The sequence below is a fragment of the Lactuca serriola genome, chromosome 8 (assembly GCF_051521515.1).
Source record: "Lactuca serriola cultivar US96UC23 chromosome 8, Lser_US96UC23_V15, whole genome shotgun sequence".
NCBI classification, from domain to species: Eukaryota; Viridiplantae; Streptophyta; class Magnoliopsida; order Asterales; family Asteraceae; genus Lactuca; species Lactuca serriola.
This window is the reverse complement of record NC_136415.1, coordinates 29,400,412-29,413,366: the sequence shown is the minus strand read 5'-3', so window position 1 is coordinate 29,413,366 and position 12,955 is coordinate 29,400,412. Positions and strand designations below refer to the sequence as shown.

General features: G+C 31.6%; 1 protein-coding gene across 2 annotated transcripts; it reads right to left on the bottom strand.

Annotated features, from left to right (window-relative positions):
* Window positions 1-9,061: 9,061 nt before the first annotated feature.
* Window positions 9,062-12,480, bottom strand: LOC145068919 (protein BTR1-like). 2 transcript variants are annotated; one of them, XM_079015890.1, is made up of 8 exons: window positions 12,364-12,480; window positions 12,108-12,225; window positions 11,240-11,475; window positions 11,054-11,160; window positions 10,774-10,967; window positions 9,766-9,845; window positions 9,500-9,657; window positions 9,062-9,405 (listed from the first exon to the last, which is right to left on the bottom strand). In XM_079015890.1, the coding sequence occupies exons 2-8, from the start codon at window positions 12,199-12,201 to the stop codon at window positions 9,255-9,257; spliced, it is 1,020 nt and encodes a 339-aa protein (XP_078872016.1). In that variant the 5' UTR covers window positions 12,202-12,225; window positions 12,364-12,480; the 3' UTR covers window positions 9,062-9,254. The 2 variants fall into 2 exon arrangements, with proteins under 2 accessions (XP_078872016.1, XP_078872015.1); XM_079015889.1 differs by lacking the exon at window positions 12,364-12,480 and having other exon boundaries at window positions 12,108-12,355.
* Window positions 12,481-12,955: the final 475 nt, after the last annotated feature.

The following is a 12,955-nucleotide window of genomic DNA, read 5'->3' as shown; positions in this document are numbered from 1 at the left end:
TATCAAATAACAGTATGGTAATTTGGGATATACTTTCTTGCTCTAGCTGATTGTACACATTGCATCCTTCCTTGGAAAAAAATTGAAAATTGTTTTAAAACTTTTGCAGTTACTTAGTTTGAGTCTAGATTCACATGAATGATCATCCAATTCTCTCAAACCAAGGCTCTGATACAAACTTGTAACAACCCAAAAATCATATAATTGTAAATTTTAAATTTCTATGATTTTTCGGTTGTTACATGATAGAACCCTTACTGTTGAACGCAATGTAGCTACTCACAACAATATCTTTTTCAAACGTGGTTCCTCCAAAAATGATCCAAAAGTTGCTTCTTCTGAAAGCACATTAGTTGAACACAAGGCTATTATTAAACATTTTAATGCTAGGGTTGACAAGAAGAATAGGGTTGAAGAAATTCTCACCAAAACTGATCGTTCCACCTGTGATGAAGTCTTCTCAAGAAGAGTCTCTCTTAATCCTATTGTGAAGGTTAGGTGTACTAAGCCAAAATAGGAGAAGATTCTTACTTTACACTTAACTAGAAAGGATGATCAAGGTAGATACCTTGAAAGAATTTTGGTATCCAAGCTTGTTAAATATAGATACTCAAAATAGTTAGAAATTCAATGGATTGTCAAAAACCATAAGGGTATTCATGCACAAGAATTAAAGCTTTCCATCGTCTTAATGATTAACAAAGTCATAAATATAAATTTGGTTTCTCTTCTTGTTGCGTCCTCTATGCCTGCTGCTCCATTCTCTACTGGATCTAGAACAAGGTCCCAGCACTCAAAGTTCATACTTCCTTATGGGGCTGTCTACATGAACAAAATCTCCCAAAATATGTTGTGTGTAACGACCCAAATATTACAAAGAAATTTTTCATTTTTAATTAATAAAACACATTTGCATAAACCGTGAAATCCCAAAATATTTGTTTTCAAATCAACATTCATTACAACTTTATTTAAATCATCAGAGTGTCCCCAAACATATCAGTGAAAGAGAGAAAAAGTGCACGCCGTGCCATCACGCCTTGCTCTTGCCCTTGGGCTCAGATGTACCGGAAACAAATCAACAACCTGTAAGCGAAATGCTTAGTGAGTTCCCCAGAGCATACCACACACAACCCACATACACATATCATGTTAGCTGTTAAAGCTACACACATATCTCATAAGCCATGCATACAATAAAGCCTATAAGAATGCCATGGGCTACCCCACATGGTCTTTACCTAGGACTGCCTTGGGCTACCCCACATGGTCTTACATCCAATGTCATGGGCTACCCCTCATGGTCTTTACCTAGGAATGCCATGGGCTACCCCACACGGTCTTACATCCAATGCCAAGGGCTCCCCCAGGGGTCTTCCATGTAAACACAATCACATATCATATCAATCACAGAATGACCAACACATATATCATAATCACCTAATGGGGCGGCCTTGGTGCCTTAGACCCATGGGTATGGTGAGAAAACTCATCTCTGTCTGCTGAATACAAAAGTTGCTCTCCTAACAATCTGTAACCTCCCGTGTTGGACAATAATATAAATCAATGTTAGGACCTTAGATTAGTCAAAGGAAAACCCAAACTTCAACCCTTCCATGAGGCCCAAATATCCTTCCCTTGCTAATGGGCCCAAAGTCCAAGTCCAAAATTTGCTAATGGGCCTCTTGGCCCAATAAGGCCCAATCAATATATCCATGGACCATAACCGATGAAATAACCCATAATTCACAGAATGTAACCAATCCAACAACCAAAATGAGGCCCAAAGGCTCAAAGACTCAAAACATATTCGGCCCAACTGAGATGCGTACACTCGGTGTACCATCTTGGTACGTGCAGCATACTGGGATTAGGACTACGCGCGGCGTACACTGGGTTACGACCAGCGTACAAGCAGTTTAAGCACTTTCTCCATTAAGTGCTTAATACTCATTTCCTTTACGTCCAAAATCCAGATCTAAGTCTGTTAAGATGTCCTAAGGCATAAAGTTGGCAACTTTATGCTTTTGCATGCCTCATATACACCCAACACCTCCATAAAGACCTTTCCAAGGTCTTTAACCTATGAATGAGGCCAAAACTCCCATCAAGACTCCATTTTTATGATACTAAAGGACCAAGGGACCTTAGATATGTCATTCCCACCTTCTAGAGTTGCTTAACTCACAAATGGAGGTCCATAATCAACCAAAAGGGACAAGGTAGAAAACCCTAACTAAATCTAGAGATTTAAGATTAAAGATCCAAGTTTTTTACCTCCAGAAGCTTTGCAAGATGACTATGATGCAGGATGTTGAAGCACCAACTCATTCCAAGCTTGTTTAACCACCTCTTCTTCTTGGAAGGAACACTAAAAGGGCCACAAATGCACTTTTTAAAGCTCAAAATGGTCTCACAAGTTTCTCTAGAGCGTAAGGATGTTCTAAGGTTGTGGAGGCTCTCTAGGGTTAATTCCAAGGGACTTAAGGTCGCTTAAATAGGCCTCATGTCCGAAAATTAGGGTTTTGGACCCCTGGCACGTACGCCCAGCGTACTGATGGTACGCCCAGCGTACGTCCAGCTGCTCCGCGACCAACCATGCATAGTACGCTAAGCGTACACTTAAGTACGCCCAACGTACTCAAAGGACCAATTATGATAAAATGTAATTTCTTGATGGTTTCAAGTCATACCAGATTTAGGGTGTTACATTATGTGTGTTCAACATCTTTTCATTAGAGAAACTGAACATGGATTATTCTATATTAATAATCATTATTGTACGTGCTTTCAATGTTCTATTGATCTTTTAAAGGCTCCCACTGAGCATCTTTTCCATCTAGGGCTGGAGTGTAAAGACAAACCTCAAGTTGATTTTTATCCTTGGATCATTTCTTATGAGATGGACAAAAGAAGACATGAACTGGCTTGTGCTGATTTCATGTGGATCAAGCCAGATATTATTAATGATGCTGATAACGTCTATGTTGAAGACCTTCTACTGGAATAGGTTTTGACATCAGCAGATTAGGGGAGTTTGTAAGGTCAAACCTTATAATCTGATGAGTCAAATCTATGTCATGCTTGCTCATTCATCAGTGCCATCAGTCGCTGAGAAGCTTCTCGCTGCAGCGTGACTTTACTTTTGTTACAAGTTACTGATATGTTATCTTAGTGATAGAAGCTTTTGTATAGTATATACCTTTTATATATGCTATTTATCATTATATTCAAATCCCTTATATATAAGGATTTGACTCTAGAATAGTCTCTTACCTAGTATATAAGTTACATTAGGTTTCAATATAATTAACACTTTGTTCATTCTCTCATTGTGAGAGATCTCTTAATCAAAATTGGTTTTTGATTAATTATGCTCTTTGTTCTGTTCAATTCTTGTTCTTATTGCTTGATATTTTTTGTTATATCATGATCCTTATATATATATATATATATATATATATATATATATATATATATATATATATATATATATATATATATATATATATATATATATATATATATATATATATATTATTTTGTTAAAAAAATTCCAATCGTTTTGAGATTTGCTTGATTTAAAAACCTCAACATTCCATTCCAACGGTAAATGGTCATTGGAATCATCAATTCCATAATATCATTAGGAATCATGGAATCATAACTATAATTTACTCACCAACCAAATGACTTCATTAACTAACTTAGATCATATGTATTTGATCTCATAATCATAAAATAATCTAATATACAAGTTTCACCGATGAGAGTATCATTTATCCATCAACGTAAGGTTGTAAACCCAAATTCACCATTTAAGGTAAGATCAACCATTTCTACGGTGAGATAGTAATTTTTTTATGTTCTAAAACAAATTTCAATCATCAAAATATATACAAATTATAAATTGAGTTTAAAATATCATATTTGACGATTACACCAAACCCTAGATCGAATTTGAAGAGAAAAGGTGAAAAGGTATACCTTATAGAACTTCTACAACTTCAATATGGCTTCACTAGCTTCGATCTCCATCAACCTCTCCCTTTCTCTCTCAAATAGCCATAGGAGAACTCTCACATCTCTAAAATACTGATGTATGTCCAAATGTGAGGGAGAATATCTAGTTACTCTTAATCTATGACCACTTGACAAAATATACCCTTATAGTTTTCCCTTTCTAATAATACCCCATTTGTCAAGACTTAAATAATTCTCATAGTTTAAACTTTCCCCCCACTCCATTGATTCTCTGACATTTAAGTCATTGACTATGTTAAAGCTAGTTGTGACTAGTTTGGTCATTTTGACACTTCTAGTCCCTAATCCCAAAATTTCTATTAAAAGTCAAATAAACTTCCAACTATCATATATTTTCTTTAATATATCAAATATTATTAATTTAATAATATTAACTCCTTTAATTTATTTAATATTGAAATTTTTAAAATTTTATCAAAAATAAAGGATGTTACATACAATGTTCCTATAATGGTTTAGGCATACAAAAGTTGTAAACAAAGCATGAAAAGTATTGATTTGATAGTTTAATGCTATAAGTGAAAATAAGTTGTCCAAATAAAAATTATATGCTAAAAACTAACCTTGTAATTTTGGTCATGAGTCACACCATGCATATCGTGAAGTATGTTGTGTGGCCAACACAAGGTATAAACTCAAATCTCTCTTAAGTTTGATCGCCATGAAATCCTCTTATTCCTTTCATATTTGAAGGTATAAACTCAAATTCTCTCACATTTGATCTTATAAACTAACTATGTTTTATAGTGATTTGGAGAGAACCTAGCAAAGTTGCATTTTAATGCATGTCTTATGATAAGTGTTAAATATGTTGACAAATAACTAATACATGCAAGTTTTAATTAAATACTAGACCTAAAATCTTGAAAATATGATTATGTATTAGCGTTTGTTGATATTGTTCATAAATTGATTAAATATGGACAAACTTATAATAGATATGGTTAGTACATATAACAATTAACCATTTTAGGAAGGAATTACAAAGTAGTTCGATATTTAAATGATATTTCAAAATATGATTGCGGGATAATGAAATAACATTTATTAATTATAAAATAATAAGTATTAATAAGGTGTAATAGAACAAACATGTTAGAAGCTTACATATTGGAATGGAGTAAATTACACGAATGGTCCCTATGGTTTGAGGTAATTTACAGGTTTGGTCCCTAACTTATTTTTTTAACTCGAAATGTCCCTACTGTTTGTTTTTGATACGCGTTTGGTCCCTGTCTTACTTAAAATGACTATTTTTCCCTTGATTTATTTATTTATTTAAATAAACACACCCCAAACTCCACCCCTCTCATCTTATCTTATCTACCTCAACATTTTTTTCTATTTAAATAATAGTATTTTTAGGTAAAACAAGGATCAAGTGTGTAACAAAAATAAACAGTAGGGATCAAGTGTGTAACAAAAACAAACAATAGGGACCTTACGAGTTAAAAAAATAAGTTAGGGACCAAACGCGCAAATTACCCCAAACCATAGGGACCATTCGTGTAATTTACTCATTGGAATGTATGTTTCTTTTATAAAATAGGTTTGTTGAAGGTATACTACCCGATTTGTAAATGGTCTTTAGCAACCAACATGAATGGGTAATATCATTAGCCAAATCGTCTATGTATCAAAATGATAATATGGAACAAGGTTCGTATCTAGTTAAAATTGATATAACCCACCTTAAATAAGTGATTGGAATTAGGGTTGTAAATAAATCAAACGAATGCAAACGAGGGTTGTTCATGTTCATTCGTTTAAGTTGACCGAACAAACAAATGAAAACGCATAGATAAACGAACGAGTTTTACTGCTCATGTTCGTTCATATAACAAATTATATTGTCCATGTTCGAGAACATGTTAAACGAACATAAACAAACAACCATAAACGAACGGACAAACAAACATAACTGAACATATATGAATATATATGAACATAAACAAACATATAATATAGTAATGTAATTAAACATAATTAAACATAAAACAAACTTAAATGAACGAACGTTCACGAACATAATTAAACGAACAATATCATTGCTCATGTCTGTTCATTTAACTAAACAAATGAGAATTTGTGTTCATGTTCCTTCGTTTATTAAATTAACGAACATAAACAAACGTCCCGCCGAACGGATCACAAATAGTTCATTGTACGTTTGGTTTGTTTACAACCCTAATTTGAATCTAAAAGTGAATAGTATTTGCCTTGTATGATTTAGGCAAAGAACACTCAAGATTTTGGAGTACTTAGTATTAGTCTACAAAAGAGATCGAGACCAAGCAATCGATGTGAGGTCATAACAGTTGCAAAATTATGTGGCATGTGTATGTGGACTTTGATATTGTGTATGTTCATTATTGTGTGGTTTATCGGCATTACTCGTTAACATGACATGTCATTGTATATCTCCCTTCATTCTATTAGAATTTTGAATACCTTATGCATACTATAAATATTGATTGAATTGGATATGAAGACGTGACGTGCTATCTCTTGTTGCCCTTAATGCGCACATACGTATAAATGTAATCAGAAAATGTTTTATATTTGTTTATTATGTCATCAAAATCATGACTCACTAGAAGTTTGGTAGCAATTAGCAAAACCTATAGAAGACTTCACGGGTAAGCTTTTTTTTCATGTTATGCATTGACCCTAGATGCCTATTTTATATTTTTCCCATTATGTCATCCTGTAAAGCATTTTTTTTTCAATGGTGTTTATTATGAAAGTCATAAAGTGGGGCTCACTGAGTTTTGGGAGAATAGTTGACCTTTAGAAGTCAACGCTTAAAATATCTCTGAGGACGATACTTTGGCAGCGTAACTTTGAACATTCTTTTGAAAATTGATACGTAAATACCTGGACTAAGCTTTGGTGTTCGTGGTGACACATATCAACTGTATTTACAATAAATATTAAGAAATGGATTTTGTAATTATTAGGTAAGCTTCCGCATAAATTGTATAAGTTCTTGACATATATGAACGTAACTTAGTTTGAATGAATTAGATATAAAATGTATACCTAAGCTTGAGCTTCTAGGTGTTAAAATATTATTTTTGATGATTAGGACCATATTAAGATTACGATTTGAATAGTAAGTGTAGGTTTCAATCACTAAATTGCCTTAGTAATATGTTAACTTTACTTTTTGTATAACATAATACTTAAATTTGTATACTGTCATTAAATTGAATCTAGTAATATACATCGATTGTAAATATAGTGAAAAATACCGTGCAAACTGCAAACCTCAAATGGCAAACATCTGTGAATTTAATGGTTTAATTTTAGGGTTTCCTTAGACCTTAATTGAAGATGAAAAAATAAAAATGACAAGAGTAAAATGGTCATTTTGAATAATCTAAAGCTAGGTTGTTAACCCAAGGACCAAATCGTCAAGAAAAAAAACGACCAAACCTCTGACTTTCAGAACCACGGGGACCAAATTTGTAATTTACTCTTGACATTTACTTGAAACAAATAATCATGGTAAATTACAGTTTTGGTCCCTGTGGTTTGGTTAGATTTATATTTTCAGTCCAAACTTTAAAATTTTGACAAGATACATCCTTATGGTTTAAAGAAATTATACTACACACCCTTAGTTCATTTAAAAAGACCATTTTGACCTTATTTTTGTATTTTTGTTATTGTATGTATGAATGTGGGCCAATCAATTTTACTTATTTTAAGAAAGTGATTAATACATATTATTGAATTAAATATAATTGAAAAATATCATCTAATTTACTTACAAGGATATTTTAGTCAATTAATATACATTTAATATATATATATATATATATATATATATATATATATATATATATATATATATATAATATTGTTTTAATATTTTTTTGGTTACATTTTATTTTATTTATTTTTAATTTTCATGATTTATTTTTTTATTTTTTTGAAATTTTATTCGAATATATTTTTTAATGTTTTTTATATTTTTTTCGTTTACATTCTTTTGAATAATTTTTCTAGTTTTTTTTATTTTTTGTTCGAATATATATTTTTAATGTTTTTTTGATCTTTTGTTTTTTTATATTTTTATAAAGCTTTTTATAAATATTTTTTGTATAAAAAATATATAAAAGGTTGTTAAATGAGAATATGATTAAAATATTAGGTATACAATTATTTATTTTAATAGGGTTATTGTATATGCTAACCGGAATTCGAAACGAGTGTCAATGGTTTCGAGTTCAATTTTTTTAGTTTTATAAATTCTTTTACATTTCGTTCCAAATGGCAGATGTTAATCAGAATTCTTATAATTTAAACACACGTGTCAATGTTTTCGAGTTCATTTTTTTATTTTTAGAAATTTTGTTCGTTTTCGAGTTATATGGTTTCCAATTAGCTATTATATAACTTGAAACCTGTTTTTGAATTTCAGTTAGCCTATCTATTAATCGTATAAAAAAAATAATTTTCTACCTAATCTATGTTAATAATATCCACATTTAACGAACTTTTTTACATTTTTTACAAAAAATATTTTAAAAAATACAAACAAACAAAACATAAAAAAAAAATTAATGTATTCAAACAACACATAAAGTTACCATCTTTAACTTATTGTTAATAAATTTATTTTTTTATAGTACATGGATTTTCATAAGATAAAATCTGTTTTTGCAAGATATTTATGTTTTCGCATGAACCATCCAATGTAAAGTTACTATCTTTAATTTATTGTTAATAAATTTATTTTTTTATAGTACATGTGTTTGATTTTCATACGATAAAATCTGTTTTCGCGTTTTCGCAAGATATTTATGTTTTCGCATGAACCTATATATATATATATATATATATATATATATATATATATATATATATATATAAGGGTAAAATAGTCTTTTTAAATGGACTAAGGATGTACAGTGCAATTTCTTGAAACTATAGTGATGCATCTTGTCAAATTTTCAAAGGTTAGCCTGAAAATGAGAATCTGACAAAACCATAGGGACGAAAACTGTAATTTACTCAATAATCATTGACATTATATATATATAATAATAATATATCCCACCAAACTCTTCATTCCTCTCATAAACATTTAATATCAATAGACAACAAAATTAGCTAAACATAAAAATAAAAATAAAATAAAAAAAAATAAAAAGGACTACAACACCCTCTTCCAAAACCTAACTTCCAGACATGAAAACAAATTACTGCACTGAGAGATTTTCAACAGAAAGATGGTCAGGATTCATATCTGCAGGTGGTGGTGGTGGTGGAGTTGAAGCAGATGCAACCTTGTGCATTATCATTGCCTCTGCCACACGGATTGCCCTTTGTGATCCAGTCATTGTCACTTTCCTGCCACAACCCCATATAGTATATATACTATTAGAATATTTAAAAGAATTAATTTCTTTGTATTAAAATATTAAGAAGCTGCATATAATATTACCTGTCGCATGTTCCAGATATGAAATCGCCTCTCTCAGAAATCTTGATCCTGGCTCCACTGATCTGACTGATTTCCATGATGTTCCTGCCACCACGGCCCACAACAATCCCTATATGCTCATCTGCAACACCTACAGTAACCGAATTACTCATATCTTCCTACAAAACAAAACCATGAGTTATTTCGTAAATTCAGCTATACTATGAAATTGGTTTTTTTTTAAATAAGGTATTAAACAAAGGTGAAGCTGTTAGGAAATTAATAACCTTGTTGTTTTGAAAGCGGTTGTTCTGAAACTTTCCACCACCCCCATTTGGTCCGTAGTTTGAGGGGGCATTGTAAGGTGCTGTGGACAAACAAAATAAGCATTTTGAATTTTATTAACATAAAGTTAAGGGGGAGATTGCAAGAAATAGCAATGTAGTTTTCTTCTTTTACCTATATGTTTAATATACTTTAATCCTACAGATTATAGCAATATTTAACCCTAAGAAGCTGTAAGGGATTATCATTTGGTATGTAGCAATATAAATGCCAAATAAGCATTCAACAAATAAGATCAACAAAGTTGTAACGATTACCTCCCACATGCAAAGTGTAGTTTTATTTTTTGTACTACTTATGAAAAACAGAAAACCTTTTCTTTTTGTCAACAAAATCATACTGCTATTTATTTTTCAAACTTCTTTTGGTTAACTAGCCTAGTTTTTATTTGGTTAATTTGGTCAATTTGGGTTAGACTTTATTATGTTAATTTCATTATTTATAATTATGTTACATATAGTTTTTCTAATAGCTTTTCATATTTTCAAAAAAAAATAATATAAAGAAATATAACAAAACAAATTTCTGAAGTTCAAAGATTTTGGAGAATAAGATCAATATACAAAAGTAAAAGGAATATTGTCTAATTGGTAAAGCATTTACTTTACATGTGGGATGTCTAGAGTTCAAATCCCTACAACTTTTTTTTATTTGGTATTTACTTGAATGCTTATTTGGCAGTATACGTATTGCCACATCATCCTTAATAAAATGCCACATAATCAAATAGTAACCAGTTACCGATTCTCCATGTTAAATATTGCAATAATCAGCAGAAATTTGTAAGCATGTTGTTATTATGGGTAAAAATTAAAGTATAGTGCCCCTATAAGTAAAAGAAGCAAATTTCAATGCTATTTCCTGCAATTTTTCCTAAAGTTGAGTTAAAAGAACATGTATGAGGGAAATCAGTAACAAAAGAAAAAATAAATAAACAAAAAAAAACATACCAGCATATGGAAATGGGGGGCCAATGGACTGAAGATAGTAGAGATCTTCAGATAATTTAAATAAAATCAGATTAATAGCTTGCACCAGTTGTTGTAGGGTGCCAATCACTGTTACAAGCCTATCATTTAATCCAATATAGTTGTGATCCTGAGGGGAGATCTTAATGTTAGCTCCAGAGTCTTCAATGAAGGACCTGTAACAACATATCAAAAATGGAAGTTGTCATGAATTTAAAATTGTAAAGTAATAGATTAAATTTTTTGTCAGCAGCATTCTTACCTAATCATGGATCCACCTTTTCCAATGATTCCACCACATGAGCTATTGGGTACAATTAGTCTGACCTTTGATCTTGGCTCACCTTCATCACCATCTTCAGCATAAAACTATAAAAAGAATATTTTGTATGTTGAGTTACATGAGGCGTAAACTATAAAATCATGTATACTGTGTTATAAGAATTACCTCATTGAGCAACTTAGTTAGGATAAGTTCAACAGCTTCAAGAACTTCATCGGTTGTTCCAGACACCATGATAACCCTATCAGATGTTCCTGGAAAATACTCATAATTGCGTGATAACTGAATCCTTGCATTGGATCTTGATTGGAAATCAGAAATTGTTGTTCCAGCCTTTCCGATAATTGAACCAGCTTCAGCATTTGATGCAAGAAACCTCAGATATGTTGTATCTATACCATCTTGAACAAAAAAAAATGAAATGTTACTAAGACATAAAGACAGTGAGACTCAGGTTTATGTAATGTTTTACTTTAAATTTATTGAAATATAAGCATGTTAGATCTGATTTTCTTTGGTGTATTTGTACAGGGGGGTGAAGTTATGGAGATTAAGACAAGGAAGAGTAACAGCCCTTTTAATAAATAAGCAAAGCTCCATTGAGTCCCTATCTCCCACGCAGACAAACACACAAAGGTCTGCCATTTATTTATTGCATCTAATCAATAGATCAAAACTAGCACGTAAAAATAACGAACCAGATATGAAATTATTTGAAACTAACCAAACATTAAATTTCAATAGCTTATACATCTTCGACACGCATATCCTTACCATACTTAATATATTTCTTAAAAACCTGATTAACATACATGTCATAAAAACAACAAAAACAAATCAAGCTCCACCTCGTCAACGAAAACACAAAATTTGAAGAAATGTAACGAACAATTAGGGTTTCAAAGTCTACGTACGCCTGTTATAAGTGTTGTAAAAGGGAATGACAAACAAATAAAAATTAGGGTGAAATAGGAGATCAAATAGCGGCCAGAGATCGAAAAACAACAACAAATTATAACAATACTAATAATACCTGACGGAGGAAGTGACTGTGACTTGTGAGTCGGAGATTTGGCCGCCGGAGCCCCCTCGTTGGACGAAGCATAACCAGAATCCGGCGATACCATTGCGTTAGTGCGTGTTTTTCAGCTCTAGACGTAGAGAGATAAAGAGACAGGAGACGAAAATTATGTCAAATTTCAGAGGAATTTTTGCTCAGTATAGAGAGAGAGAGAGAGAGAGAGAGAGAGAGAGAGAGAGAGAGGAGAATGCAAGTAGTAGTATTATACCTGAGTTCAGGCCGCCGATGCAGTTTGATGTCCACAACTTGCAAACTTCCATCCCTCTCTTTCCGTGAGAACCGCCTCTATCCTTCATTCTTCTTCGACCGAATTACATAAACGGTCCCTCAACTATTTGCCTACTTTCATTTGCGTTCTTTTAATTTATATTTTTAAATAAAACATGTATCAATCATGTTCTTTATTTATGCTAATTGAATACATAAAATATCAAATAACAGTTAAGATGATTAGTATTTTTTGATATTTTTCTCCTTATGCGATTTGGAGGGGAAAAAAGTCGTCATACTATTAAATTGTTCATATAATCATTGTAGTAGATCTTTCTACTTAAATAATTACTTGTTTACTTTTTTCCTTCCAAAGTTTTTTATAAGCACGATCTCTAGTAACGAAAGGAGATACACTAAAATCTGTAACAAATTATTTCAAATGTTTCATTGTTAACAAACATTTGTTTTTGTTTTTAAAACCTTATTGTAATATGTAATAATAGGTCTTTTCGATTACAATAAATTTTGAAAAACAAAATTATCTTTTTATTGTCTTCTAAGTCAGAAGTTCTAACAACATTTTTAGT